This window comes from Oncorhynchus mykiss, chromosome 1 (assembly GCF_057628025.1).
Source record: "Oncorhynchus mykiss isolate SJ-2025 chromosome 1, ASM5762802v1, whole genome shotgun sequence".
Taxonomy (NCBI): Eukaryota; Metazoa; Chordata; class Actinopteri; order Salmoniformes; family Salmonidae; genus Oncorhynchus; species Oncorhynchus mykiss.
Genome location: NC_143022.1, coordinates 23,457,934 through 23,484,037, shown reverse-complemented (window position 1 = coordinate 23,484,037; position 26,104 = coordinate 23,457,934). Strand labels below are relative to the sequence as shown.

Below are 26,104 nucleotides of genomic sequence, written 5' to 3'. Positions count from 1 at the left end.
GGTTCAACGGTGCGGGGTGACGACGAGGAATACAACAAATCGTATTATTAAATTCCTGCGTTAATTAAATGGTAAACAACAAATGCGCTTTGACCTCGGGAAGTCTATTGACATTCTACACATACACGCTGGACTGGAGGAGCTAGCTATTTTATAGGCTACTACCAATGACTGTATATATGTAGTCTAACGTTACTACTCTGTCTAGCATGAGGGGATGCCACATTTGTTCCATTGTTTCCACTCCAGTCTAGACTGAAATGCAATGTTACATTTACAATGTTACATTTGTAACTTTTGTAATGTAGCCTATTCTTTGTGATGCAATGCTACCAGGGGCAGACTGGGACAAAAATTCAGCCCAGGCATTTCAGCCACACCAGCCCACATCACACTTCTACATTCATGTGGATGCTAACATGATTATGGATAATCCTGAATGAATTGTGAATAATGAATTACAGACATACAAATTATATATGATATTTATGCCTCTATAACTTTCTCAATCATCAATATTTATGATTTTTTCAGAATTATACATAATCAGGGTAGCATCCACATTAATGCATAAGTGTTTAGAAACATATTATATTCTTATTTACGATAAAAGTGACACATGACACAATAGATTATTTACCATTCATTTCTATTGGGCACAAAATTATTTGAAACAACCAAAACAAACAGCAAATGCATCCAACAAATTTGTAGTCACAAGCTTCATGTAATTATTGTGTGCTTGGAATATGGGACCAAACACAAAACTTTTGACTACTTTAATACACAAATAAGTGATTTTTTCCCAATACTTTTGGTTCCCTAAACTGGGAGGACTTAGTAGTAACCTCATAGTAACCTCATTGTATCATTTCAAATCCAAAGTGCTGGAGTACGGGGCCAAAACAACAACAAAATATGTCACTGCAAAAAAATGTGGCAAAGAAATTTACTTTTTGTCCTGAATACAAAGCGTTATCTTTGGAGCAAATCCAACACCACACATCACCGAGTACCACTCTTCATATTTTCAAACATGGTGGTGGCTGCATCATGTTATGCATATGCTTGACATCGCAAGGACTATGGAGTTTTTTGGGATAAAAAGAAAAGGAATACAGCAGGGAAAATCCAATAGGAAAACCTTGTTCAGTGTGCTTTCCAACAGACAGAGGGAGACAAATTCACGTTTCAGCAATAACAGGACAATAACCTAAATCACAAGAGTTGCTAACCAAGATAACATATTCAATGTTCAGTTCCCGAGTGGCCTAATTACAGTTTTGACTTGAATTGGCTTGAAAATCTATGGCAAGACTTGAAAATGGCTGTCTAGCAATGATAAATTAAATCAAATTGTATTTTTCGTACAGTGAAATGCTTACTTACAACCCTTTAACCAATGATGTAGTCTTAAGAAACTACCTAAACAAATTAAAATTAGGAAAAAGTTAAGAAATAAGAAAAACAAATCATTAAAGAGCAGCAGTGAATAACAATAGCGGGGCTATATACATGGGGAATTTGTACAGAATCAGTGTGTCAATGTTCGGGGGCACAGGTGTCGAGGTAATTGAGCTAATTCTGTACATGCAGGTAGGGTTGTTAAAGTGGCTATGCATAGATAATAACATAGAGTAGCAGCAGCATGGGGGGTGGGGTAGCAAATAGTCTGGGTAGCCATTTGATTAGCTGTTCAGTAGTCTTATGGCTTGGGGGTAGAAGCTGTTTAGAAGCCTCTTGGACTAATACTTGGCGCTCCGGTACCTCTTGCCGTATGGTAGCAAAGAGAACAGTCTATGACTAGGGTGGCTGGAGTCTTTGACGATTTTTAGGTCCTTTCTCTGACACCGCCTGGTATAGAGGTCCTGGATGGCAGGAAGCTTGGCCCCAGTGATGTACTGGGCCGTTCACACTACCCTCTGTTGTGCCTTGCAGTCGGAAGCCGAGCAGTTGCCATACCAGGCAGTGATGCAACCCGTCAGGATGCTCTTGATGGTGCAGCTGTAGAACCTTTTGAGGATCTGAGGACCCATGCCAAATCTTTTCAGTCTCCTGAGGGGGAATAGGTTTTGTCGTGCCCTCTTCATGACTGTCTTGGTGTGCTTGGACCATGTTAGTCTGTCGTTGATGTGTACGCCAAGGAACTTGCAGCTCTCAACCTGCTCCACTACAGCCACGTCGATGAGAATGGGGGCGTGCTCGGTCCTCTTTTTCCTGTAGTCCACAATCATCTCCTTTGTCTTGATCACGTTGAGGGAGAGGTTGTTGTCCTGGCACCACACGGCTTGGTCTCTGACCTCCTCCATATAGGCTGTCTCATTGTTGTCAGTGATCACGCCTACCACTGTTGTGTCATCATTGTTGTGGTCTCATTGTCCTGAGACCACATTTTTTTCAGTTGATACTGGCAAATTGGGACACCTTGGTTGGCAAAGAGGTACACTTAATTCTTTATTGTAAAGAAGGATAATTCAGAGAGTATATTAGTCATTTTAATATTTTAATGATAAACTTGAATTATAAATACAAATGAAATGTATTAAAACATTCTTTAAATCAAATCAAATCAAATGTTGTTGGTCACGTACACGTGAATAGCAGATGTTAGTGCGGGTGTAGCGAAATGCTTGTGTTTCTAGAGCCAACAGTGCAGTAATATCGAACAAGTGGTATCTAACAATTTCACAACATTACAAACAATACACACAAACCTAAAGTAAAGGAATGGAATTAAGAATATATAAATATTTGGACGAGTAATGTCAGAGCGGCATAGACTAAGATACAGTAGAATATAATATAAAACAGTATACATATGAGATGAGTAATGCAAAATATGTAAACACTATTAAAGTGACTAGTATTCCGTTATTAAAGTGGCCAGTGATTTCAAGTCTATGTATATATGGCAGCAACCTCTTAGGTGCTACTTGTGGCTATTTAACAGTCTGATGGCCTTGATATAGAAGCTGTTTTTCAGTCTCAGTCCCAGCTTTGATGCACCTGTACTGACCTCGCCTTCCCCCTTCTAACGGGGTGAACAGGCAGTGGCTCAGGTGGTTGTTGTCCTTAATGATATTTTTGGCATTCTTGTGACATTGGGTGCTGTAGGTGTCAAGGAGGGCAGGTGGTTTTCCCCCGGTGATGCGTTGGGCAGACCGTACCACCCTCTGGTGAGCCCTGCGGTTGCGGGCAGTGGAGTTTCCGTACCAGGCGGTCAGCCCAACAGGATGCTCTCAATTGTGTATCTGTAAAAGTTTGTAAGGGTTTTAGGTGCCAAGCCAAATTTCTTCAGCCTCCTGAGGTTGAAGATGTTCTGTTGCACCTTCTTCACCACACTGTCTGTGTGGGTTGACCATTTCAGTTTGTCAGTGATGTGTACGCCGAGGAACTTGAAACTTTCCACCTTCTCCACTGCAGTCCCATCAAAGTGGATAGGGGGGTGCTCCCTCTGCTGTTTCCTGAAGTCCACGATCAGCTCCTTTGTTTTGGTGACATTGAGTGAGAGGTTATTTTCCTGGCACCACACTCCCAGGGCCCTCACCTCCTCCCTGTAGGCTGTCTCATCATTGTTGGTAATCAGGCCTACTACTGTTGTGTCATCTGCAAACTTGATGATTGAGTTGAAGGTGTGCGTGGCCACGCAGTCATGGGTGAACGGAGAGTACAGGAGGGGGCTGAGAACGCACCCTTGTGGGGTCATAATGTTGATGATCAGCGAAGTGGAGGTGTGGTTTCCTACCTTCACCACCTGGGGGTGGCCCATCAGGATGTCCAGGACCCAGTTGCACAGGGCGGGGTTCAGACCCAGGGCCACAAGCTTAATGATGAGCTTGGAGTGTACTATGGTGTTGAATGCTGAGCTAGTGTCAATGAACAGCATTCTTACAGTACATAGGCATTCCTCTTGTCCAGATGGGATAGGGCAGTGTGCAGAGCGATGGCAATGGCGATTGTATCGTCTGTGGATCTATTGGGGCAGTAAGCAAATTGAAGTGGGTCTAGGGTGTCAAGGTAAGGTAGAGGTGATATAACCTTCACTAGTCTCTCAAAGCACTTCATAATGACATAAGCGAGTGTTACGGGGCGATAGTCATTTAGTTCAGTTTCTTTTGGTTTTTGGGGTATTGAAACAATAGTGGACATCTTGAAGCATGTGGAGACAGCAGACTGGGATAGGGAGAGATTGAATATGTCCGTAAACACTCCAGCCAGCTGTTCTGTGCATGCTCTGAGAATGCGGCTAGGGATACCGTCTGGGCCGGCAGCCTTGCGAGAGTTAACACACTTAAATGTCTTACTTACGTCAGACACGGAGAGGAGAGCCCACAGTCCTTGGTAGCAGGCCATGTCGAAATACGGACTCCACTTTGTCTCTATACTGACGTTTTGTCTATTTGATTGCCTCACAGAAGGAATAACTGCACTATTCGTATTCGGCATATTCCCAGTCACCTTAAATGCAGTGGTTTGCACGTTCAGTTTTGCGCAAATGCTGCCATCTATCCACAGTTTTGGTTAGGGTAGGTTTTAATAGTCACTGTGGGTACGTTCGGTGACTATACACTTCCTGATGAACTTGGTCACCGTATCAGTGTATTCATTAATGTTATTTATAGCTTCCCTGAACATATCCCAGTCCGCATGATCAAACAATATTGAAGCGTGGATTCCGATTGGTCAGACCAGCGTTGAATAGTCCTTAGCGCTGGTACTTCCTGTTTGAGTTTCTGCCTATACAAAGGGAGGAGGAAAGTGTAGTCGTGACCAGATTTGCCGAAGGGAGGGCAGGGGAGGGCCTGTTCGGTATCCCAGAAGTTGGAGTAGCAGTGGTCAAGTGCGCGAGTACTACAGTCAATGTGTTGATAGAACTTCGGTAGCATTTTTCTCAAATTTGCTTTGTTAAAATCCCCAGCTACAATAAATGTGGTTTCCAGTTTGCATAATGTCCAGTGAAGTTCTTTGAAGTCTGTCGTGGTATGTGAGGGTGAATATGTGACTATAACCGAAGAGAATTCTCTTGGGAGTTAATACGGTCGGAATTTGATTGTGAGGTATTCTAGGTCGGGTAAACAAGGACTTGAGTTCCTGTATGTTATCACAATCACACCCTAAGTAGTTAATCATGAAACATACACCCCCGCCCTTCTTCCCGGAGAGATATCTATTCCTGTCTGCGCGATGAACTGAGAACCCAACTGGCTGTACGGACTCAGACAGTATATCCCGAGAGAACCATGTTTCCGGGTAACAAAGTATGTTACAATCCTTGATGTCTCTCTGGAAGGAAATCATCGGCTTGAGCTCGTCAACTTTATTATCCAGAGACTGAACATTAGCGAGTAATATACTCGGAAGCGGAGGGTGGTGTGCACGCCTTCTGAGTCGGACTACAAGTCCACTCTGAATACTTATTTTCCAGCTGTGTTTTAGATCAGCTTCTGGAATCAGTTCAATTGCCCTCAGGGTTACGAACAAAGGATCCGATTCGGGAAAGTCGTATTCCTGGTTGTAATGCTGGTAAGTTGCCGTCGCTCTGATATCCAAAAGTTCTTCTTATGTATGTTGCTGTATGTAATAACAACCAAAATTCTGGGCTAATAATGTAAGAAATAATACATTAAAAAAACGAAATACTCCAAAGTTGCTAGAAGCACTAGAAGCACGGCTGCCCTATCTGCCTGTGGCATTTTTTTGTGTAAATTGTTTGTGGACCATTACAAATTATAATGTACTATTATTATTATCATTGTTATTATTAGTATTATACTTGATTATAATTATGATGTAGCCTATATGTAATTATATATCCTATAAATAAAACAAAATGGGCTTCATCTAGGCCTATCAGCTCAACATTCTCAGCACTACACTGTAGAGGACATTTTTTGTTGTTGAATGAAACCAGAAAGACCTCATCCCTCAAAAATGACAATTCATATTTTCAAGACGGTCAAATACAGCAAAATAAACTTTTTTAGTCATCATATACCTGTATGGTTATGAATATTGTCAGCTAGGATTTTTATTGTTAGTGAGGTAATATCTTTCTAAGTAAAATGCAGCTATGCTACTGTAGATTTTGCTAGCAAGCTAGCTGATAGCAGATTAGAGGAAAATGACATTTAGCATTTGATCCTTTTTATAAAATGTATTTCATAATCCCCCTAAATATTTTTTCTGCATTAAAATGGCCTAGAGGAGTGTCCCAGTTTGACAGTAATAGGTTGTCCCAGTTTGACAGTAGTACTGGGACACTGTCAAAATGTCAATATTCTAAAAAGGTGAGAGTAGTAAGAAAACCATTTACAGTCATTTTGATTTACAATTACATCCCATTACAAAATACCCTATATATACAAAAGTATGTGGACAAATGAGTGGATTTGGCTATAAAATCCATGCAATCTCCATAGACAAACATTGGCAGTAGAATGGCCTTACTGAAGAGCTCAGTGACTTTCAACATGGCACCATCATAGGGTGCCACCTTTCCAACAAGTCAGTTCATCAAATTTCTGCCCCTGCTAGAGCTGCCCCAGTCAACTGTAAGTGCTGTTTTTGTGAAGTGGAAACATCTAGGAGCAACAATGGCTCAGCCGTGAAGTGGTAGGCCACACAAGCTCACAGAAAGGCACCCCCAAGTGCTGAAGCGCGTATCTCGTAAAATCGTCTGTCTTCGGTTGTGACACTCACTACCGAGTTCCAAATTGCCTCTAGATGCAATGTCAGCACAATAACTGTTTGTTGCGAGCTTCATGAAATGGAGCAGCTCGCTGCCATTGGACTCGTTGCCATTGGAACAGTGGAAACGTGTTCTCTGGAGTGATGAATCATGCTTCACCATCTGGCAGTCTAACAGACAAATATGGGTTTGGCAGATGCCAGGAGAACGCTACCTGCCGGAATGCATAGTGCCAACTTTATAGTTTGGTGGACCAGGAATAATAGTCTGTGGCTGTTTTTCATGGTCCAGGCCGCTTAGTTCCAGAGATGGGAAATCTTAACGATACAGAATACAATGACATTCTAGACGATTCTGTGCTTCCAACTTTGTTGCAACATTTTGGGGAAGGCCCTCATCCCCAACACCTTTGGGAAGAATTGGAACAATGACTGCAAGCCAGCCCTAATCGCCCAACATTAGTGCCAGACCTCACTAATGTGGCTGAATGGAAGTAACTCCCCGCAGCATTGTGGAGGCTGTTATAGTAGCAAAGGGGGACCAACTCCATATTAATGCCCATGATTTTGGAATATGAGATGTTTGAGGACCAGGTGTCCATATTTTGGTAATGTAGTGTATGTTTTAATGGGACGAGGAATAAAATTCCTTCGTTTTTTATAACCAGAACATTATTTAACTCAGAACCCTATTTTCGCATGTAAATCACCCTAAATTTGCTGGCGTTCTATAAGAACTCCTCGGTGTTCTGCCACCAGCGTGCTTCCTTCGCCCTCGTGCGACAATGTTTGCAAACACAGAAAGGGGTATACGCATTCCCCTCTGTATATAAAAATAAATATTTGTATGCTCTATGAACATCACCCTGCCATCAGTGGGAAACTCGATGTGTTTGTTATATTGCAGTTACATTGCAATGCACTGATGGTATGCGCCAGTCGTGGGGATAGAAGCATCCAGCCATCGCGCGACTCTCCATCATCATCACACATAGAAAACTGCGAGCCGCTCCGGCGGTGCAAAGCAGCGCCTCGCTGCCCTGCCACGCCGCTGCATGGACAGCCAACACAATGGCAGAGGATTTGGGGGTGCATCTGTTTTTAGCAACAACAGATAGCATGGATAATCCCGCCTCAACCGATTCAGCTCTCGTCGTTACGATGATTAGAGCGCCGCTGTCGGCTCGCCGGGCATGATAGGCAGGAGAGAGAGCCGTGCGGGAGCGGGGCTTCTCGTTTTGACAGTACTTTTTGAGGGGGAAACGCAAAGAAGCGTGGAACAAGTAAGTGCGTGGAGTGTGTGTCTGTGTATGTAGGCCTATCCATATCAAGGGGATGCTTTCTTATTAAATCAATATGTAGATGCCGTGCACACACCATTGTGCACTGAGGTAGGTTTCAATTTTGTAATCAGATAATTCCATTCGAGATTGGTAAAGCATATGGATAGAGTATTATATATATATATATATATAATGCTATGCTAACTTAATTATGCTAATTAAGTTTCCGCGTGGGCGCAGACATCGACTCTATTAATTTGATGAACTGGATACACAGATGCATCTCCCCATCCGCACAACAGCGGTGCTGTGTCCAATGACAGGGCCCATTTAGCCCATCTCAGATAATACTCAATCCCTACTGATTGGAGTGGATTTAACAAGTGACATCAATAAGGGATCATAGCTTTCACCTGGTCAATGCAATCTACCTATATCATGGAAAGAGCCGGTGTTCTTAATGTTTTGTATGCTCAGTGTATATGGAAGTAGTTTTGTGCCAAAAAAGGGGTTAAATACAGATAAAAAATATATAATACTTTCCTGATCTTTCTTATATCGCTCAGATATACACTACATGACCAAAAGTATGTTTTTCTGCTCTTTTGCACACCAGTATTTTTATTTGCACATCCTCATCTGCACATATCACTCCAGTGTAAATTGCTAAATTGTAATTACTTCTCCACTATTGGCATATTTATTGCCTTACCTCCTTACTTCATTTGTACACACTGTATACAGATTTATCTATTGTACGCTTGTTTATCCCATGTGTAACTGTGTTGTTTATGTCGCACTGCTTTGCTTTATCTTGGCCAGGTTGCAGTTGAAAATGAGAACTTGTTCTCAACGAGCCTACCTGGTTAAATAAAGGTGAAAAAAATATATAAATGTGGACAAATGCTTGTCAAACATCTCATTCCAATATCATGTGCATTAATATGGAGTTGTCCCCCCTTTGCCGCTATAATAGCCTCCACTCTTCTGGGAAGGCATTCCACTAGCTGTTGGAACATTGCTGTGAGGACTTACTTCCATTCAGCCTCAAGAGCATTAGTGAGTTCGGGCACTAATGTTGGGTGATTAGGCCTGGCTCACAGTCGGCGTTTCAATTCAACCCAAAGGTGTTCTAGAATGTCATTGTATGCTGTAGTGTTAAGATTTCTCTTCACTGGAACAAAGGGGCCTAACCCGAACCATGAAAAACAGCCCCAGACCATTATTCCTCCTCCACCAAACTTTACAGTTAACACTATGCATTCAGACAGGTTGGGTTCTCCTGGCATCCTCCAAACTCAGATTTGTCAGTTGGACTGCCAGATGGTGAAGCATGATTCATCACTCCAGAGAACGTGTTTCCACTGCTCCAGTCCAATGGCAGCGAGCTTTACACCACTCCAGCCGATGCTTGGCATTGCGCATTGTGATCTTAGGCTTGTGTGCAGCTGCACGGCCATAGAAACTCATTTAATGAAGCTCCCGACGAACAGTTCTTGTGCTGACGGTGCTTCCAGAGGCTACAGTATTTGGAACTCGGTAGTGAGTGTTGCAACTGAGGACAGACGATTTTTATGCACTACGTGTATCAGCACTCGGCAGTCCCATTCTTTGAGCTTGTGTGGCTTACCACTTTGCGGCTGAGCCGTTGTTGCTCCAGACATTTTACAAACTGACTTGTTGGAAAGGTGGCATCCTATGACGGTGCCACGTTAAAAGTCACTGAGCTCTTCAGTACGGCCATCCTACTTCCATTGTTTGTCTATGGACATTGCATGGCTGCATGCTCGATTTTATACACCTGTCAACAACGGGTGTGGCTGAAATAGCAAAATCCACTCATTTGAATGGGTGTCCACCTACTTTTGGCCATGTAGTGTAGAACAGACACTTTAAAACAAACTTCCTTTTGATAATTTTTTTTACTATCTGTTTTTCCATGTCTGAATGTGTTATTCAATGGGCCATGGGCTGATAGCAGTAAGGCCAAATTCAATGTTTCATCATAAAATGTTTTTATATATATTTTATAACTAAAGGGGTCCTAAAATTCTAAATCAAGTAGCTAAAACTGCCTTGGTATGACCATCTTAACAAAATCCATATGTTAACTTATTTGTCATAAACCTCCCCTGAGTCATAACATCAACAACACCTATGGTGGCACATTATACCAAGACAAACATGATGCTGGTGAAATGTAATATCCACATAGCCCAATTTGACACTGCTCTATATCTGGGGCTTTACATCATCATACAAATTCCCAGTATGGATATTTTAGGAAACAGGGTCGGAGGAGACCGGAGGGAAAATATTTGAGACCGCCAAGAATGTGCACGGCAGTGAGTGAGTGACGAGGTGGAGTCCTGGAGTAAATAATTGTCCACAGATTTGAAAATACAGTGGGCTCACTGTCCTGTTGAGAACCGACCCAAGCACTGCCTGGCAGTGGAACCAAAATATCAGCATGATGGTGATAAATCTGAGGGTGGGAACCAGACAAACAGCTAGGCAGTGAATGTGAGGCAGCTCCAAGAGACTGCCTTGTGTGACAGTGTATCTTTAGATAATTTTATTGATTGAGTGAATGGTCTCTGGAAAACCTCTGACGTCAAAGGTCATCCCTGGCGAAATACTAGATTTAAAGGAAGAGAAATGTAAAATAAATACAAATCTGACACCATTTGAGGAGTAGATGACCATAATGACGCTCTGAAACTACACTGTTGACCTGACTGATAGACGTTTTTCAGATAATCTCAGTCTGGATGATAGACCACTTGTCTGTCCTGCTGCTCTTAGCGTGGTGATCACGCTACAGAATAATCTGAGTCGTCTGAATTTAGAATAATCTCAGTCTGGACGGACGTCTCTAGTTTTTCATCTGTAATCTCATGAACTCTGTAATATTTCCACTGTAATCTGTTGCAGATTTCACTCAGGCAACAATATTCTCTCCCTCTTCAGGTGGACTGTGGCTTGGGGTCCTTCAAAATGGATATAGATCCCTGTTTGCGGTACTATTTCCAGCACCCCTGGTCTCGTCTGTTTGTGGCCTACCTCGTCACTTTCTGCAACTTCCTTATCTTTGCTGAGGACCCTGTCTCCCACAGCCAGACAGAGGCTCACATGATCGTGGTGGGAAACTGCTTCTCCTTCATAGTGAACAAGTACCCTGGTGGAGGATGGAGCGTCCTCAAAGTCATCTCGTGGCTGATGGCCATTGTCACCGGAATGTTTGCCGGGAAGTTCATATTCCACCGCAGGCTCTTTGGTAAGTCAGTCAATTTAATGTATTTATAAAACCCTTTTTACATCGACAGATGTCACAAAGTGCTTATACAGAACCCAGAGAGCAAGCAATGCAGATGTAGAGCCACGATGGCTAGGAAAATCTCCCATGAAAGCCAGGAACCTAGGAAGAAACCTAGAGAGGAACCATGCTCTGAAGGGTGGCCAGTCCCCTTCTGGCGAGCCTTAAGGAGGAATACAGCCCTACAAAGACAGCTGAAAAGTATTTTGTCATGTTAGGGTAATGGTTAGAGTGGCATAGAAAACCACGTGATATGCTAAACACTGACACACACACACACACACACACACACACACACACACACACACACACACACACACACACACACACACACACACACACACACACACACAGAGCATAAACAGGATATGAAGGGATCATGACTCTATTCCATGTGCTGCTCTCTATAAATATTGAATGTTGCAGTCTTCACTTAGGCCAGGAAAGAGAACATGTCTTGAGTGCTATTATGTTTCCTCTTTGCGGAAGAATAGGTATCTGATAATGTACCTACTCTGTCCTTGCACATCTTTCAAGCCTTAATCTATTGAAACACCCTATGAATTACCTGGAGGATTCCACCATTTACTTTTAGACTAAAACTAAATGTCAGAGTTTGAAGCCACTTAGCCGTTTCCCTCCTACACAAAAGCAAGCATCTTAAATGCATTTACAGCACTATAGTTGCGTTGATCTTTCATAATTGCTAGAATTCAATTCAATTCTTCAATCGGCACTCAGCTTGTCTTTCCTTTGAAAGTCATGTCAAGCCTAGCTGCTTGTCTGGTTCCCACCCTCAGATTCAGCACCATTATGGCGCAGCAGTCTAAGTCACTGCATCTCATTGCAAGAGGCATCACTACAGTCCCTGGTCAAATCCAGGCTGTTTCACATCCGGTTGTGATTGGGAGTCCCATAGAGCAGCGCACAATTGTCTCAGTGTCGTCTGGGTTTGGCCAGGGTAGGCTTTCATTGTAAATAAGAATTTGTTGTTAACTCACTTGCCTAGTTAAATAAAGGTAAAAAAAAAAAAATGAGGGTAGTCTATTCAGATCAGAGTTTTACACTTAAAGCCCAGAGCTTCAGGGCACATAGCGGGAAAAGAGAGCAGAGTAGACCTCCCATCTCTCTCTCTCTCTCTGGAGCTGGAGCCAGGTAGGGCCAATGCACTTCACAGGCCGCAGGGCACAGAGTGCAGGAGGAACAGATGGTGTGTGTGTGTGCATCTGTGTGTGTGTGTGTGGGCTTGAGTGATTGAGTGAGTGTGAGATGGGGAGAAGTGGGGTGAGATGGTGAGCGATAGACAACATTTTTGCAATGGCATTATGTAATACCCAAAATGAATATAGAGCACTCTATAGAGTACTCTGCAGCTCCTCTTCTCTCCTTTACTACCTACACTACAACATGGTAGGCATGCGCACTTAGTTAATTACAAGTACAGTAATGTCTCATTTATGAAGAATTCTTATGAGAAATTCACAGTGTATTTATAATTGTAATGAGAGTCATTTGTCCAATAAATGCCAATCCTTTTATCTGGTCACTGATATTTCAACTTATTCTTTGTTTATTTGTTTTATTTTTCCAAATGAAAGCACTTGTCTTTCCTGCGTAATAGATTAAGTTATTCATGCTGCTATTTCCATTTGTGTTCAACTATGTATCAATTTGTAACTAATGGAAACCAGACAATGTGTTGCTTGCTGACGCATTCCGCTGCATCATTTATCATGGCCTAGAAAAAAAATCTGAATATCACAACCACTAATTTTACGTTGAATTACACCAACTCATCCCACTGGCGATGTTGCTTTTTCACAGAGAACTATACGCAATACACAATTTACCGTGTTTTTGTTAGCAATAACGTTGGCTGCTACCTAGTGGAATGAGTGGGGGTGGATGGAGATCACAGTGGGTTTGTTTTTTATTCTCCGGTAGCACAGCCAGCCACTTTCAGTTTCTCTCAAAGGTGATGGATGGTTCATGACAGACTATGTGGGTTAAGACTACCCAGCCACTAAAGGCTATATGCTCTCCCATTGAGTGGCATGTCTTCTGGTCATTCAGTGAGAGCCTGTCTGTCTCTGTGCCTTTGTTATTACAACAAGGACATGGGGAATTTGATTTGTATGCCCATGTGAGGTTGTATTGTATTCCATTTTGTATACTGCGTTTTCTGTGTTGTAAACCAGTAGGCATACAGTACATACAGCATACCTTTTTCCTTTCCTCCCTGATCCAGCACAGCACTCAGTATTTCATGCTTACAGCCTTCATTGTAAAGCAAAACGCCTTTTCATCAAGGTAATGCAATGGCATCTGCTTCTCATTCCATGTTGTGCTGCACCAGTTTCAGATTAACATAATGTATGCACCTTTGTTTCCTGTGCATTTTCCAAGACTTGTATTCTCAGTGAATGTTTAGCTTCCTAACAGGAGTAGGTATCACATTGACCATCTTTGATTCAGTACTATGAACACAGGGCTTCTTTGCTTTGAGTCATCACGGTGGATTTTCCAGCTCACACAGCCGCTCAGAATAGTATAAACCCGTTTGAGAAAAGACTGAAATGGGAGACCCAGTTTTTTTTGGGAGACTTTGATGGTTAAAGACATTTTGAAGTTAACATCAATGCCCTGCTGTGAATGTGTGACTATTGCCTATGGTTGTTCCATTGTTAAAGCGCTCTCCAATTATGAATGCTCCTCCTGCCTGATCCTGATCCTTGACTGTAGCTGTATCCTCAGAGATACCATCTGGACTCTGTCACATGTTGTTACAGTAGTGCATTATGGGTACGATGGCCCTGTGCTGTGGTGGCCAAAGGTCAGAGTTTGCTTGAGCGTGTGGGTTTAAGTGTGTGTGTGTGTGTGTTTACTTTGCATACGTGTGTGTGTGTGTGCGTGCCTGTGTGTGTGTGTACATCTGGAACCTCCGTGTTGTTTCTTCTGTTTAATACACAGCAACAATTCAGTTTAGACCTCCCTTTGTTAGTTGTCACTCGGAGGCTGGCCTTTCACAGTAAATAATATATTGTATTGTTGTCACGCCCTGACCTTAGAGAGCCGTTTTATTTCTCTATTCTATTTTCTCTATTTGGATCTTGTTTTTGTTAGTTGCTGGTTTAGCGCTCCATTACTTTATGTGTCGTTTATATTTCTTGTTTTTTTAGTTTGTTCATTTAATAAATTCAAAATGTACGCCTACCACGCTGCGCCTTGGTCTCATTCCGACGACAGCCGTAACAATTGTACTAGTGCCAGGATTCAAATATATAAGACATGGACCAGCAGGCCGTCTGCTGTGTTGAGACGGATGGGTTGTAATGTAATATTGATGTTTGTAGCAGAGATTTGAGCAGAGGGGAATCGGCCACTATCTTAGACAGTAGCTCTTTCTTACATTGGCATGTTGTTGTTTTAGAGTGAATGGGTTTTTTATGTTTTGCTGTTTGATGCATTTTCCATCAAACAGCATTAAATATGCTATAATAAATATGCATTAAATACGCACTAAATACGCTATATTTAGCAGAATCTTAAATGTGTTCATGATCTATTGTGTCCAGGATCAATTGTAAACAGTGAAGTTGTTTATCCACAAGACTGGTTTACACTCAAAACATTAATACAGTAAGTAACCTCCTTTCTTGTCTTGTATTCAGACAACGAAAGGTGTTTTATTATTTTTTATTCATGAAGTAAACTAACTCTAAACATCTTTCTGCTTTGAATGAAAGATAACGGTCCAGGTGTTTGCAAAATCCAGGGAGAGAGAGAGATTGAGTGTGAGAGAGGAGGCAAACAATAAATTGGGCAAAGGAAATTGCTTGTTTACTTAAGATTAACGAAGTCTTTGGTACATACTGTAGCTCTTACGACTGGGGAAATTATTTAGCAAACCTCTCTGACAGTAATCCGATGTGACTGTTGAAACAGCCCCAGCTAGACACTGGAACAGCTGCTTTCCATCACCCATTGGAGGGAGGGAGGCAAAGAGGGAGGGAGGGATTCTCACTCTTACAAGTACGTCTGCCTTTCTGTTTTATTGGGGAGACTTGTAGTTACCATGGGTGCAACTCTGGGGACCCCGGCAATGTTGTCAGGGTAATTCCAATGTTGAGTGTGACGCCTTGGCCACGGTAACACAGCTGGCGATATAATGACATGGAGCAGGGCTCTTTCCTCTCCTATCCAGCCCATCTAGGTTTGTCAGAGGGAAGCAAGTCGTCTGTTCTAGGGTCCCTAAGGAGGGCAGGAACTGTTGTTCAAATCATCAAATCAAATTTATTTATATAGCCCTTCTTACATCAGCTGATATCTCAAAGTGCTGTACGGAAACCCAGCCGAAAAACCCCAAACAGCAAGCAATGCAGGTGTAGAAGCACGGTGGCTAGGAAAAACTCCCTAGAAAGGCCAAAACCTAGGAAGAAACCTAGAGAGGAACCAGGCTATGAGGGGTGGCCAGTCCTCTTCTGTGCCGGGTGGAGATTATAACAGAACATGGCCAAGATGTTCAAATGTTCATAAATGACCAACATGGTCAAATAATAATAATCACAGTAGTTGTCGAGGGTGCAGCTAGTCAGCACCTCAGGAGTAAATGTCAGTTGGCTTTTCATAGCCGATCATTAAGAGTATCTCTACCGCTTCTGCTGTCTCTAGAGAGTTGAAAGCAGCAGGTCTGGGACAGGTAGCACGTCCAGTGAACAGGTCAGGGTTCCATAGCCGCAGACAGAACAGTTGAAACTGAAGCAGCAGCACGTCCAGGTGGACTGGGGAGAATTAGAGAGAGCATACTTAAATTCACACAGGACACCGGATAAGACCGGAGAAGTACTCCAGATATAACAAACTGACCCTAGCCCCCCGACACATAAACTACTGCAGCACAAATACTGGAGGCTGAGACAGGAGGGGTCAGGAGACACTGTGGCCCCATCCGATGATACCCCCGGACAGGCCAAACAGGAATGATATAACCCCACCCACTTTGTCAAAGCACAGCCCCCACACCACTAGAGGGATGTTTTCAACCACCAACTTACCATCCTGAGACAAGGCCGAGTATAGCCCACAAAGATCTCCGCCACAGGGGGGGCGCCAACCCAGACAGGAAGATCACGTCAGTGACTCAACCCACTCAAGTGACGCACCCCTCCTAGGGACGGCATGAAAGAGCACCAGTAAGCCAGTGACTCAGCCCCTGTAATAGGGTTAGAGGCAGAGAATCCCAGTGGAGAGAGGGGAACCGGCCAGGCAGAGGCAGCAAGGGCGGTTCGTTGCTCCAGAGCCTTTCCGTTCACCTTCACACTCCTGGGCCAGACCTAACTCAATCATATGACCCACGGAAGAGAGGAGGAGTCTTCAGTAAAGACTTAAAGGTTGAGACCGAGTCTGCGTCTCTCACATGGGTAGGCAGACCATTCCATAAAAATGGAGCTCTATAGGAGAAAGCCCTGCCTCCAGCTGTTTGCTTAGAAATTCTAGGGACAATTAGGAGGCCTGCGTCTTGTGACCGTAGCGTACGTGTAGGTATGTACGGCAGGACCAAATCAGAAAGATAGGTAGGAGCAAGCCCATGTAATGCTTTGTGGGTTAGCTGTAAAACCTTGAAATCAGCCCTTGCCTTAACAGGAAGCCAGTGTAGGGAGGCTAGCACTGGAGTAATATGATCAAATTATTTGGTTCTAGTCAGGATTCTAGCAGCCGTATTTAGCACTAACTGAAGTTTATTTAGTGCTTTAGCCAGAAAGTAAAGCATTGCAGTAGTCTAACCTAGAAGTAACAAAAGCATGGATTCATTTTTCTGCATCATTTTTGGACAAAGTTTCTGATTTCTGCAATGTTACGTAGATGGAAAAAAGCTGTCCTTGAAACAGTCTTGATATGTTCTTCAAAAGAGAGATTAGGGTCCAGAGTAACGCCGAGGTCCTTCACAGTTTTTTTTGAGACGACTGTACAACCATCAAGATTAATTGTCAGTTTCAACAGAAGATCTCTTTGTTTCTTGGGACCTAAAACAAGCATCTATGTTTTGTCCGAGTTTAAAAGTAGAACGTTTGCAGCCATCCACTTCCTTATGTCTGAAACGCAGGCTTCTAGCGAGGGCAATTTTGGGGCTTCACCATGTTTTATTGAAATGTACAGCTGTGTGTCATCCGCATAGCAGTGAAAGTTAAAATATATAGTGAAAACAATAGTGGTCCTAAAACTGAACCTTGAGGAACCCCGACAAATTGATATCTTTCCGACAGATAAGATCTAAACCAGGCCAGAACTTGTCTGTGTAGACCAATTTGGCGTTCCAATCTCTCCAAAAGAATGTGGTGATCGATGGTATCAAAAGCAGCACTAAGGTCTAGGAGCACGAAGACAGATGCAGAGCCTCGGTCTGATGCCATTAAAAGGTAATTTACCACCTTCACAAGTGCAGTCTCAGTGCTATGATGGGGTCTAAACCAGACTGAAGCATTTCGTATACATTGTTTGTCTTCAGGAAGGCAGTGAGTTGCTGCGCAACAGCTTTTTCTAAATTTTTTGAGAGGAATGGAAGATTCGATATATGCCGATAGATTTTTATATTTTCAAGGTTTGGCTTTTTCAAGAGAGGCTTTATTACTGCCACTTTTAGTGAGTTTGGTTCACATCTAGTGGATAGAGAGCCGTTTATTATGTTCAACATAGGAGGGCCAAGCACAGGAAGCAGCTCTTTTAGTAGTTTAGTTGGAATAGGGTCCAGTATGCAGCTTGAAGGTTTAGAGGCCATGATTATTTTCATCATTGTGTCAAGAGATATAGTACTAAAACACTTGAATGTCTCTTTTGATCCTAGGTCCTGGCAGAGTTGTGCAGACTCAGGACAACTGAGATTTGGAGGAATATGCAGATTTAAAGAGGAGTCCATAATTTGCTTTCTAATGATCATGATCTTTTCCTCAAAGAAGTTCATGAATTTACTACTGCTGAAGTGAAAGCCATCCTTACTTGGGGAATGCTGCTTTTTAGTTAGCTTTGCGACAGTATCAAAAATACATTTCGGATTGTTCTTATTTTCCTCAATTAAGTTGGAAAATAGGATGATCAGGCAGCAGTGAGGGCTCTTCGATCGGAAGACTTCCAGTTTGGTGTGGTGCCATTTCCTTTCCAATTTTCTGGAAGCTTGCTTCAGAGCTTGGGTATTTTCTGTATACCAGGGAGCTAGTTTCTTATGACAAATGTTTTTAGTTTTTAGGGGTGCAACTGCATCTAGGGTATTGCGCAAGGTTAAATTGAGTTCCTCAGTTAGGTGGTTAACTGATTTTTGTCCTCTGACGTCCTTGGGTAGGCAGAGGGAGTCTGGAAGGGCATCAAGGAATCTTTGTGTTGTCTGAGAATTTATAGCATGACTTTTGATGCTCCTTGGTTGGGGTCTGAGCAGATTATTTGTTGCGATTGCAAACGTAATAAAATGGTGGTCCAATAGTCCAGGATTATGAGGAAAAACATTAAGATCCACAACATTTATTCCATGGGACAAAACTAGGTCCAGAGTATGACTGTGACAGTGAGTAGGTCCAGAGACATGTTGGACAAAACCCACTGAGTCGATGATGGCTCCGAAAGCCTTTTGGAGCGGGTCTGTGGACTTTTCCATGTGAATATTAAAATCACCAAAAATTAGAATATTATCTGCTATGACTACAAGGTCCGATAGGAATTCAGGGAACTCAGTGAGGAACGCTGTATATGGCCCAGGAGTCCTGTAAACAGTAGCTATAAGAAGTGATTGAGTAGGCTGAATAGATTTCATGACTAGAAGCTCAAAAGACGAAAACGTCATTTATTTTTTTGTAAATTGAAATTTGCTATCGTAAATGTTAGCAACACCTCCGCCTTTGTGGGATGCACTGAAGATATGGTCACTAGTGTAACCAGGAGGTGAGGCCTCATTTAACACAGTAAATTCATCAGGCTTAAGCCATGTTTCAGTCAAGCCAATCACATCAAGATTATGATCAGTGATTAGTTCATTGACTATAACTACCTTTGAAGTGAGGGATCTAACATTAAGTAGCCCTATTTGGAGATGTGAGGTATCACGATCCCTTTCAATAATGGCAGGAATGGAGGAGGTCTTTATACTAGTGAGATTGCTAAGGCGAACACCGCCATGTTTAGTTTTGCCCAACCTAGGTCGAGGCACAGACACGGTCTCAATGGGGATAGCTGAGCTGACTACACTGACTGTGCTAGTGGCAGACTCCACTAAGCTGGCAGGCTGGCTAACAGCCTGGCCTGCACCCTATTTCATTGTGGAGCTAGAGAAGTTAGACAGGGCTCTATGTTGGTAGATAAGATGAGAGCACCCCTCCAGCTAGGATGGAGTCCGTCACTCCTCAGCAGGCCAGGCTTGGTCCTGTTTGTGGGTGAGTCCCAGAAAGAGGGCCAATTATCTACAAATTCTATCTTTTGGAAGGGGCAGAAAACAGTTTTCAACCAGCAATTGAGTTGTAGGACTCATCACTCCCCCTAACTGGGAGGGGGCCAGAGACAATTACTCGATGCCGACACATCTTTCTAGCTGATTTACAAAAGCTATGTTACAAAAGCTATGATTTACTGAAGCTATGTTGCGCTTGGTGACCTCTGACTGTTTCATCCTAACATCGTTGGTGCCGACATGGATAACAATATCTCTATACTCTCTACACTCGCCAGTTTTAGCTTTAGCCAGCACCATCTTCAGATTAGCCTTAACGTTGGCTGCCCTGCCCCCTGGTAAACAGTGTATGATCACTGGATGATTCTTTTTAAGTCTAATACTGCGGGTAATGGAGTCGCCAATGACCTATCGTTTTCAATTTGTCAGAGCTAATGGTGGGAGGCTTCGGCGTCTCAGACCCCAAAGAGAAGGCTCGGCCTCAGACTCAATGCTTAATGGGGAAAATCGGTTGAAAGGTTATGTCGGCTGAATGAGCGACACCGGTTGAGCATTCCTACAGCATTTCCCTCCAGAAGCCATGAGAAAGTTGTCCGGCTGCGAGGACCCTGCGAGGGGATTTATACTGGTGGCAAAGACGCTGTTTCATCCTTTCCTACACTGAAATTACCCTTGCCTAACAATTGCGTCTGAAGCTGGGCTTGCAGCACAGCTATCCTCGCCGTAAGGCGACTGTTCCCCTGTATATTATGAGTACAGCGACTGCAATTTAGATGGCATCATTTTAATGTTACTACTTAGCTTCGGCTGTTGGAGGTCCTGACGAACCACGTCCAGATAAAGAGTCCGGAGGGGAAAAGTTGAAAGAAAAAAAGTTGAGTGAGGGAAAAACTAAAATATAAACGGTAACTAAAAAGAAAAAACGTAAAGTTGTCAGGTAGCAAAGTAAGGTTGGCAACAAAGCTACAGTAACACGTAAAACTTTGTTATGTGTGTGAGTGGACTAACAACCACTTTGATGGTGCAATACCCCAAAACAGGACACCCAGTTATAGACCCAACAGCATGTAAATTAATTGGGTTATTTTTTTTTGCCCAGTAAGTTAACTGAGAACACATTCTTATTTACAGCAATGACCTGGGGAATAGTTCCAGGGGATGAATGAGCCAATTGTAAACTGGCGATGATTAGGTGACCATGATGGTATGAAGGCCAGATTGGGAATTTAGCCAGGACACCAGGGTTAACACTCCTACTCTTACAAGAAGTGCAATAGGATCTTTAGTGACCACAGACTGTCAGGACACCCGTTTAACGTCCCATCTAAAAGACGGCACACGGCAATGTGCCCAATCACTTCCCTGGGGCATTGGGATATATATTTTTGAGACCATAGGAAAGGGTGCCTCCTACTGGCCCTCCAATACCACTTCCAGCAGCATCTGGTCTCCCATCCAGGGACTGACTAGGACCAACCCTGTCTTAGCTTCAGAAGCAGGCCAGCAGTGAGATACAGGGTGGTATGCTGCTGGCAATATATCATGTGTGGTATAGAAAAGGAGAAGGTGTAACACATGGAGGGTTGGCTATCTGAAGGCTGTATGTATCAATACAGATATCCTCAAGTAAAGTGATCAAATGTTGTTTTTTAAAAAATCTATTTGATCTCATTATGCCTAGATTGATTTGACTACTTTTTCCATGTCCAGCTCGGCGCCCTGTCACTGCCAGTAAAATATTTGATCAGTTGGTGTTTCTATCCCCCTGGAAGACTGTGGCAATAACAGTCTGTGAATACAGCAGGTTATTCTGTATTCGTGCAGCTCTGATATTTTTATTTTAAATTTGTTTAATATAACCTTTATTTAACTAGGCAAGTCAGTTAAGAACAAATTCTTATTTATAATGACGGCATAGGAACAGTGGGTTAACTGCCTTGTTCAGGGGCAGAACGATTCTTGTCAGCTCGGGGATTCACTCTAGCAGTTACTGGCCCAACGCCCTAACTAGGCTACCGGCCTCCCATATTAAAGGATATTGTTGTCCCCCAACTACAGAATTACTATTTCTATTTACTGTTTCATCTTGAAGATGTTAAATTCTAGCAAGGGCCCCAATTTGAACGTCTGTTTTCTGGAATATAATATTTCCAAAAGTGTTTTGACACTGTAATATATACAGTGAGGGGGGAAAGTATTTGATCCCCTGCTAATTTTGTACGTTTGCCCACTGACAAAGAAATGATCAGTCTGTAATTTTAATGGTAGGTTTATTTGAACAGTGAGAGACAGAATAACAACAACAAAAAATCCAGAAAAAAGCATGTCAAAAATGTTATAAATTGATTTGCATTTTAATGAGGGAAATACGTTTTTGACCCCCTCTCAATCAGAAAGATTTCTGGCTCCCAGGTGTCTTTTATACAGGTAACGAGCTGAGATTAGGAGCACTCCGTGCTCCTAATCTCAGTTCGTTACCTGTAAAAAAAGACACCTGTCCACAGAAGCAATCAGATTCCAAACTCTCCACCATGGCCAAGACCAAAGAGCTCTCCAAGGATGTCAGGGACAAGATTGTAGACCTACACAAGGCTGGAATGGGCTACAAGACCATCGCCAAGCAGCTTGGTGAGAACGTGACAACTGTTGATGCGATTATTCGCAAATGGAAGAAACACAAAAGAACTGTCAATCTGCCTCGGCCTGGGGCTCCATGCAAGATCTCACTTCGTGGAGTTGCAATGATCATGAGAACGGTGAGGAATCATTCCAGAACTACATGGGAGGATATTGTCAATGATCTCAAGGCAGCTGGGACCATAGTCACCAAGAAAACAATTGGTAACACACTACGCCATGAAGGACTGAAATCCTGCAGCGCCCGCAAGGTCCCCCTGCTCAAGAAAGCACATATACATGCCCGTCTGAAGTTTGCCAATGAACATCTGAATGATTCAGAGGACAACTGGGTGAAAGTGTTGTGGTCAGATGAGACCAAAATGGAGCTCTTTGGCATCAACTCAACTCGCCGTGTTTGGAGGAGGAGGAATGCTGCCTATGACCCTAAGAACACCATCCCCACCGTCAAACATGAAGGTGGAAACATTATGCTTTGGGGGTGTTTTTATGCTAAGGGGACAGGACAGCTACACCACATCAAAGGGACGATGGACGGGGACATGTACTGTTAAATCTTGGGTGAGAACCTCCTTCCCTCAGCCAGGGCATTGAAAATGGGTCGTGGATGGGTATTCCAGTATGACAATGACCCAAAACACACGGCCAAGGCAACAAAGGAGTGGCTCAAGAAGAAGCACATTAAGGTCCTGGAGTGGCCTAGCCAGTCTCCAGACCTTAATCCCATAGAAAATCTGTGGAGGGAGCTGAAGGTTCGAGTTGCCAAACATCAGCCTCGAAATCTTAATGACTTGGAGAAGATCTTCAGAGAGGAGTGGGACAAAATCCCTTCTGAGATGTGTGCAAACCTGGTGGCCAACTTCAAGAAACATCTGACCTCTGTGATTGCCAACAAGGGTTTTGCCAACAAGTATTAAGTCATGTTTTGCAGAGGGGTCAAATACATATTTCCCTCATTAAAATGCAAATCAATTTATAACATTTTTGACATGCGTTTCTCTGGATTTTTTGAACAGTCTCTCACTGTTCAAATTAACCTACAATTAAAATTATAGACGGATCATTTCTTTGTCAGTGGGCAAACGTACAAAATCAGCAGGGGATCAAATACTTTTTTACCTCACTGTAGGTTTCAATGGCACAATGCATCATCTATCCTGCTCTATAGATAAACACAGACACTTGACAAAGGTAGAATTTCCCCCCTCTCCCTCCTTGGTTGGCATTTCTTTTGTGAGAGACAATCTCTCTGAATGACATGGCAATATGTGCATGGCCAGCACCAGAACTAATCAGTTGGACAGGTGTTTGATTTCCATTGGGGCACATTTTCTTGACAGGACCTCCTACGTGTGCATGCGCTGCACAATTACTTTTAAAACTAGAACCGCTGGGCCTCGATGGACCCCCGCTTCAAGCTAATGAGTAGTCATTCCGAATGCAACATTCTAGCAGTGTAATTAATACATGTCATGTACAGTTGAAGTCAGAAGTTTACATACACCTTAGCCAGATACGTTTAAACACAGTTTTTCCAATTCCTGACATTTAATCCAAATAATAATTCCCTGTCTTAGGAGTTGTCTCAGTTAGGATCACCACTTTATTTTAAGAATGTGAAAAGTCAGAATAATACTAGCGAGAATGATTTATTTCAGCTTTTATATTTCTTTCATCACATTCCCAGTGGGTCAGATGTTTACATACACTCAATTAGTATTTGGTAACATTGCCTTTAAATTGTTTAACTTGTGTATAAACGTTTCGGGTAGCCGTCCACAAGCTTCCCACAATCAGTTGGTGAATTTTGTCCATTACTCCTGACAGAGCTGGTGTAATTGAGTCAGGTTTGTAGGCTTCCTTGCTAGCACACGCTTTTTCAGTTCTGCCCCCACATTTTCTATGGGATTGAGGTCAGGGCTTTGTGATGGCCGCTCCAATACCTTGACTTTGTTGTCCTTAAGCCATTTTGCCACAACTTTGGAAGTATGCTTGGGGTCATTGTCCATTTGGAAGACCCATTTGCGACCAAGCTTCAACTTCCTGACTGGTCTTGAGATGTTGCTTCAATACAGTGGGGCAAAAAAGTATTTAGTCAGCCACCAATTGTGCAAGTTCTCCCACTTAAAAAGATGAGACAGGCCTGTAATTTTCATCATAGGTACACTTCAACTATGACAGACAAAATGAGAAAAAAAATCCAGAAAATTACATTGTAGGATTTTTAATGAATTTATTTGCAAATTATGGTGGAAAATAAGTATTTGGTCACCTACAAACCAGCAAGATTTCTGGCTCTCACAGACCTGTAACTTCTTCTTTAAGAGGCTCCTCTGTCCTCCACTCGTTACCTGTATTAATGGCACCTGTTTGAACTTGTTACCACAACCTCAAACAGTCACACTCCAAAATCCATTATGGCCAAGACCAAAGAGCTGCATTCTGCAGCGATACACCATCCCATCTTTTTGCGCTTTGTGGGACTATCATCTGTTTTTAACAGGACAATGACCCAAAACACACCTCCAGGCTGTGTAAGGGTATTTGACCAATAAGAGTGATGGAGTGCTGCATCAGATGACCTGGCCACCACAATCACCCGACCTCAACCAAATTGAGATGGTTTGGGATAAGTTGCACCGCAGAGTGATGGAAAAGCAGCCAACCATTGCTCAGCATATGTGGGAACTCCTTCAAGACTTTTATCAAAATTGGATTTGTTTTCAAATAATTTGTGGGTCTGTGTAATCTGAGGGAAATATGTGTCTCTAATATGGTCATAATGTCACGCCCTGATCTGCTTCACCTGTCCTAGTGATTGTCTTCACCCCCTCCAGATGTCGCTTATTTTCCCCAGTTTATTTATCCCTGTGTTTCCTGTCTCTCTGTGCCAGTTCGTCTTGTATGTTTCCAAGTTAACCAGCGTTTTTCCCGTTCTGCTTTTTGCATTCTCCTTTTTCTAGTCCTCCGGTTTTGACCCTTGCCTGTTTCTGGACTTTGTACCTGCCTGCCTGACCTTTCTGCCTGCCTTGACCACGAGCCTGTCTGCCACTCTGTACCTCCTGGACTCTGATCTGGTTTTGACCTTTTGCCTGTCCACGACCATTCTCTTGCCCATCTCTTTGTATTCATAAACATTGTAAGACTCCAACCATCTGCCTCCTGTGTCTGCATTTGGATCTCGCCTTGTGCCTTGATACATACATTTGGCAGGAGGTTAGGAAGTTCAGCTTAGTTTCCACATTTTGCACATTGCACATACTGTAGTGTGCACATAGCCTGTCTGCCTACCTATGCCTATCAATGCTTACTGAGTCTGTACATAATCAAAGCTTTCCTTCATTTTTGGTCAGTCACAGTGGTCAGGTATCCTGTTGAGGCCCAAACTGCATTCCAGTTTGCGCTGTTTTTTTTGGTTAATTATTTCCAATGTGTCAAGTAATTATTTTGTTGTTTTCTCATGATCTGATTGGGTCTAACTGTGTTGCTGTCCCCATGCTCTGTGGGTTCTGTTTGTTTTTGTGAACAGAGCCCCAGGACCAGCTTGTTGAGGGGACTCTTCTCTGGGATCATCTCTCTGTAGGTGATGGATTTGTTATGGAAGGTTTGGGAATCGCTTCCTTTTAGGTGGTTGTAGAATTTAACAGCTCTTTTAAGGATTTTGTTCATGAGCAGCTTTCGTCCTAATTCTTTTCTGCATGCATTATTTGGTGTTTTACGTTGTACACAGAGGATGTTTTTGCAGAATTCTGC

At 42.9% G+C, this 26,104-nt stretch overlaps 1 protein-coding gene across 3 annotated transcripts in view; it reads left to right on the top strand.

The window, feature by feature from the left end:
- Window positions 1–7,468: 7,468 nt before the first annotated feature.
- LOC110508721 (transmembrane protein 117) overlaps window positions 7,469–26,104 on the top strand; it is a 90,054-nt gene continuing 71,418 nt past the window's right edge. The window contains exons 1-2 of one of the 3 annotated variants that reach the window (XM_021589510.3): window positions 7,469–7,970; window positions 10,941–11,247. In XM_021589510.3, the coding sequence (XP_021445185.3) occupies window positions 7,881–7,970; window positions 10,941–11,247 (397 nt within the window). In that variant the 5' untranslated portion in view covers window positions 7,469–7,880. The remainder of the gene's footprint in view (window positions 7,971–10,940; window positions 11,248–26,104) is intronic. The other 2 variants (XM_090207982.1, XM_090208020.1) reach the window with 2 other exon arrangements.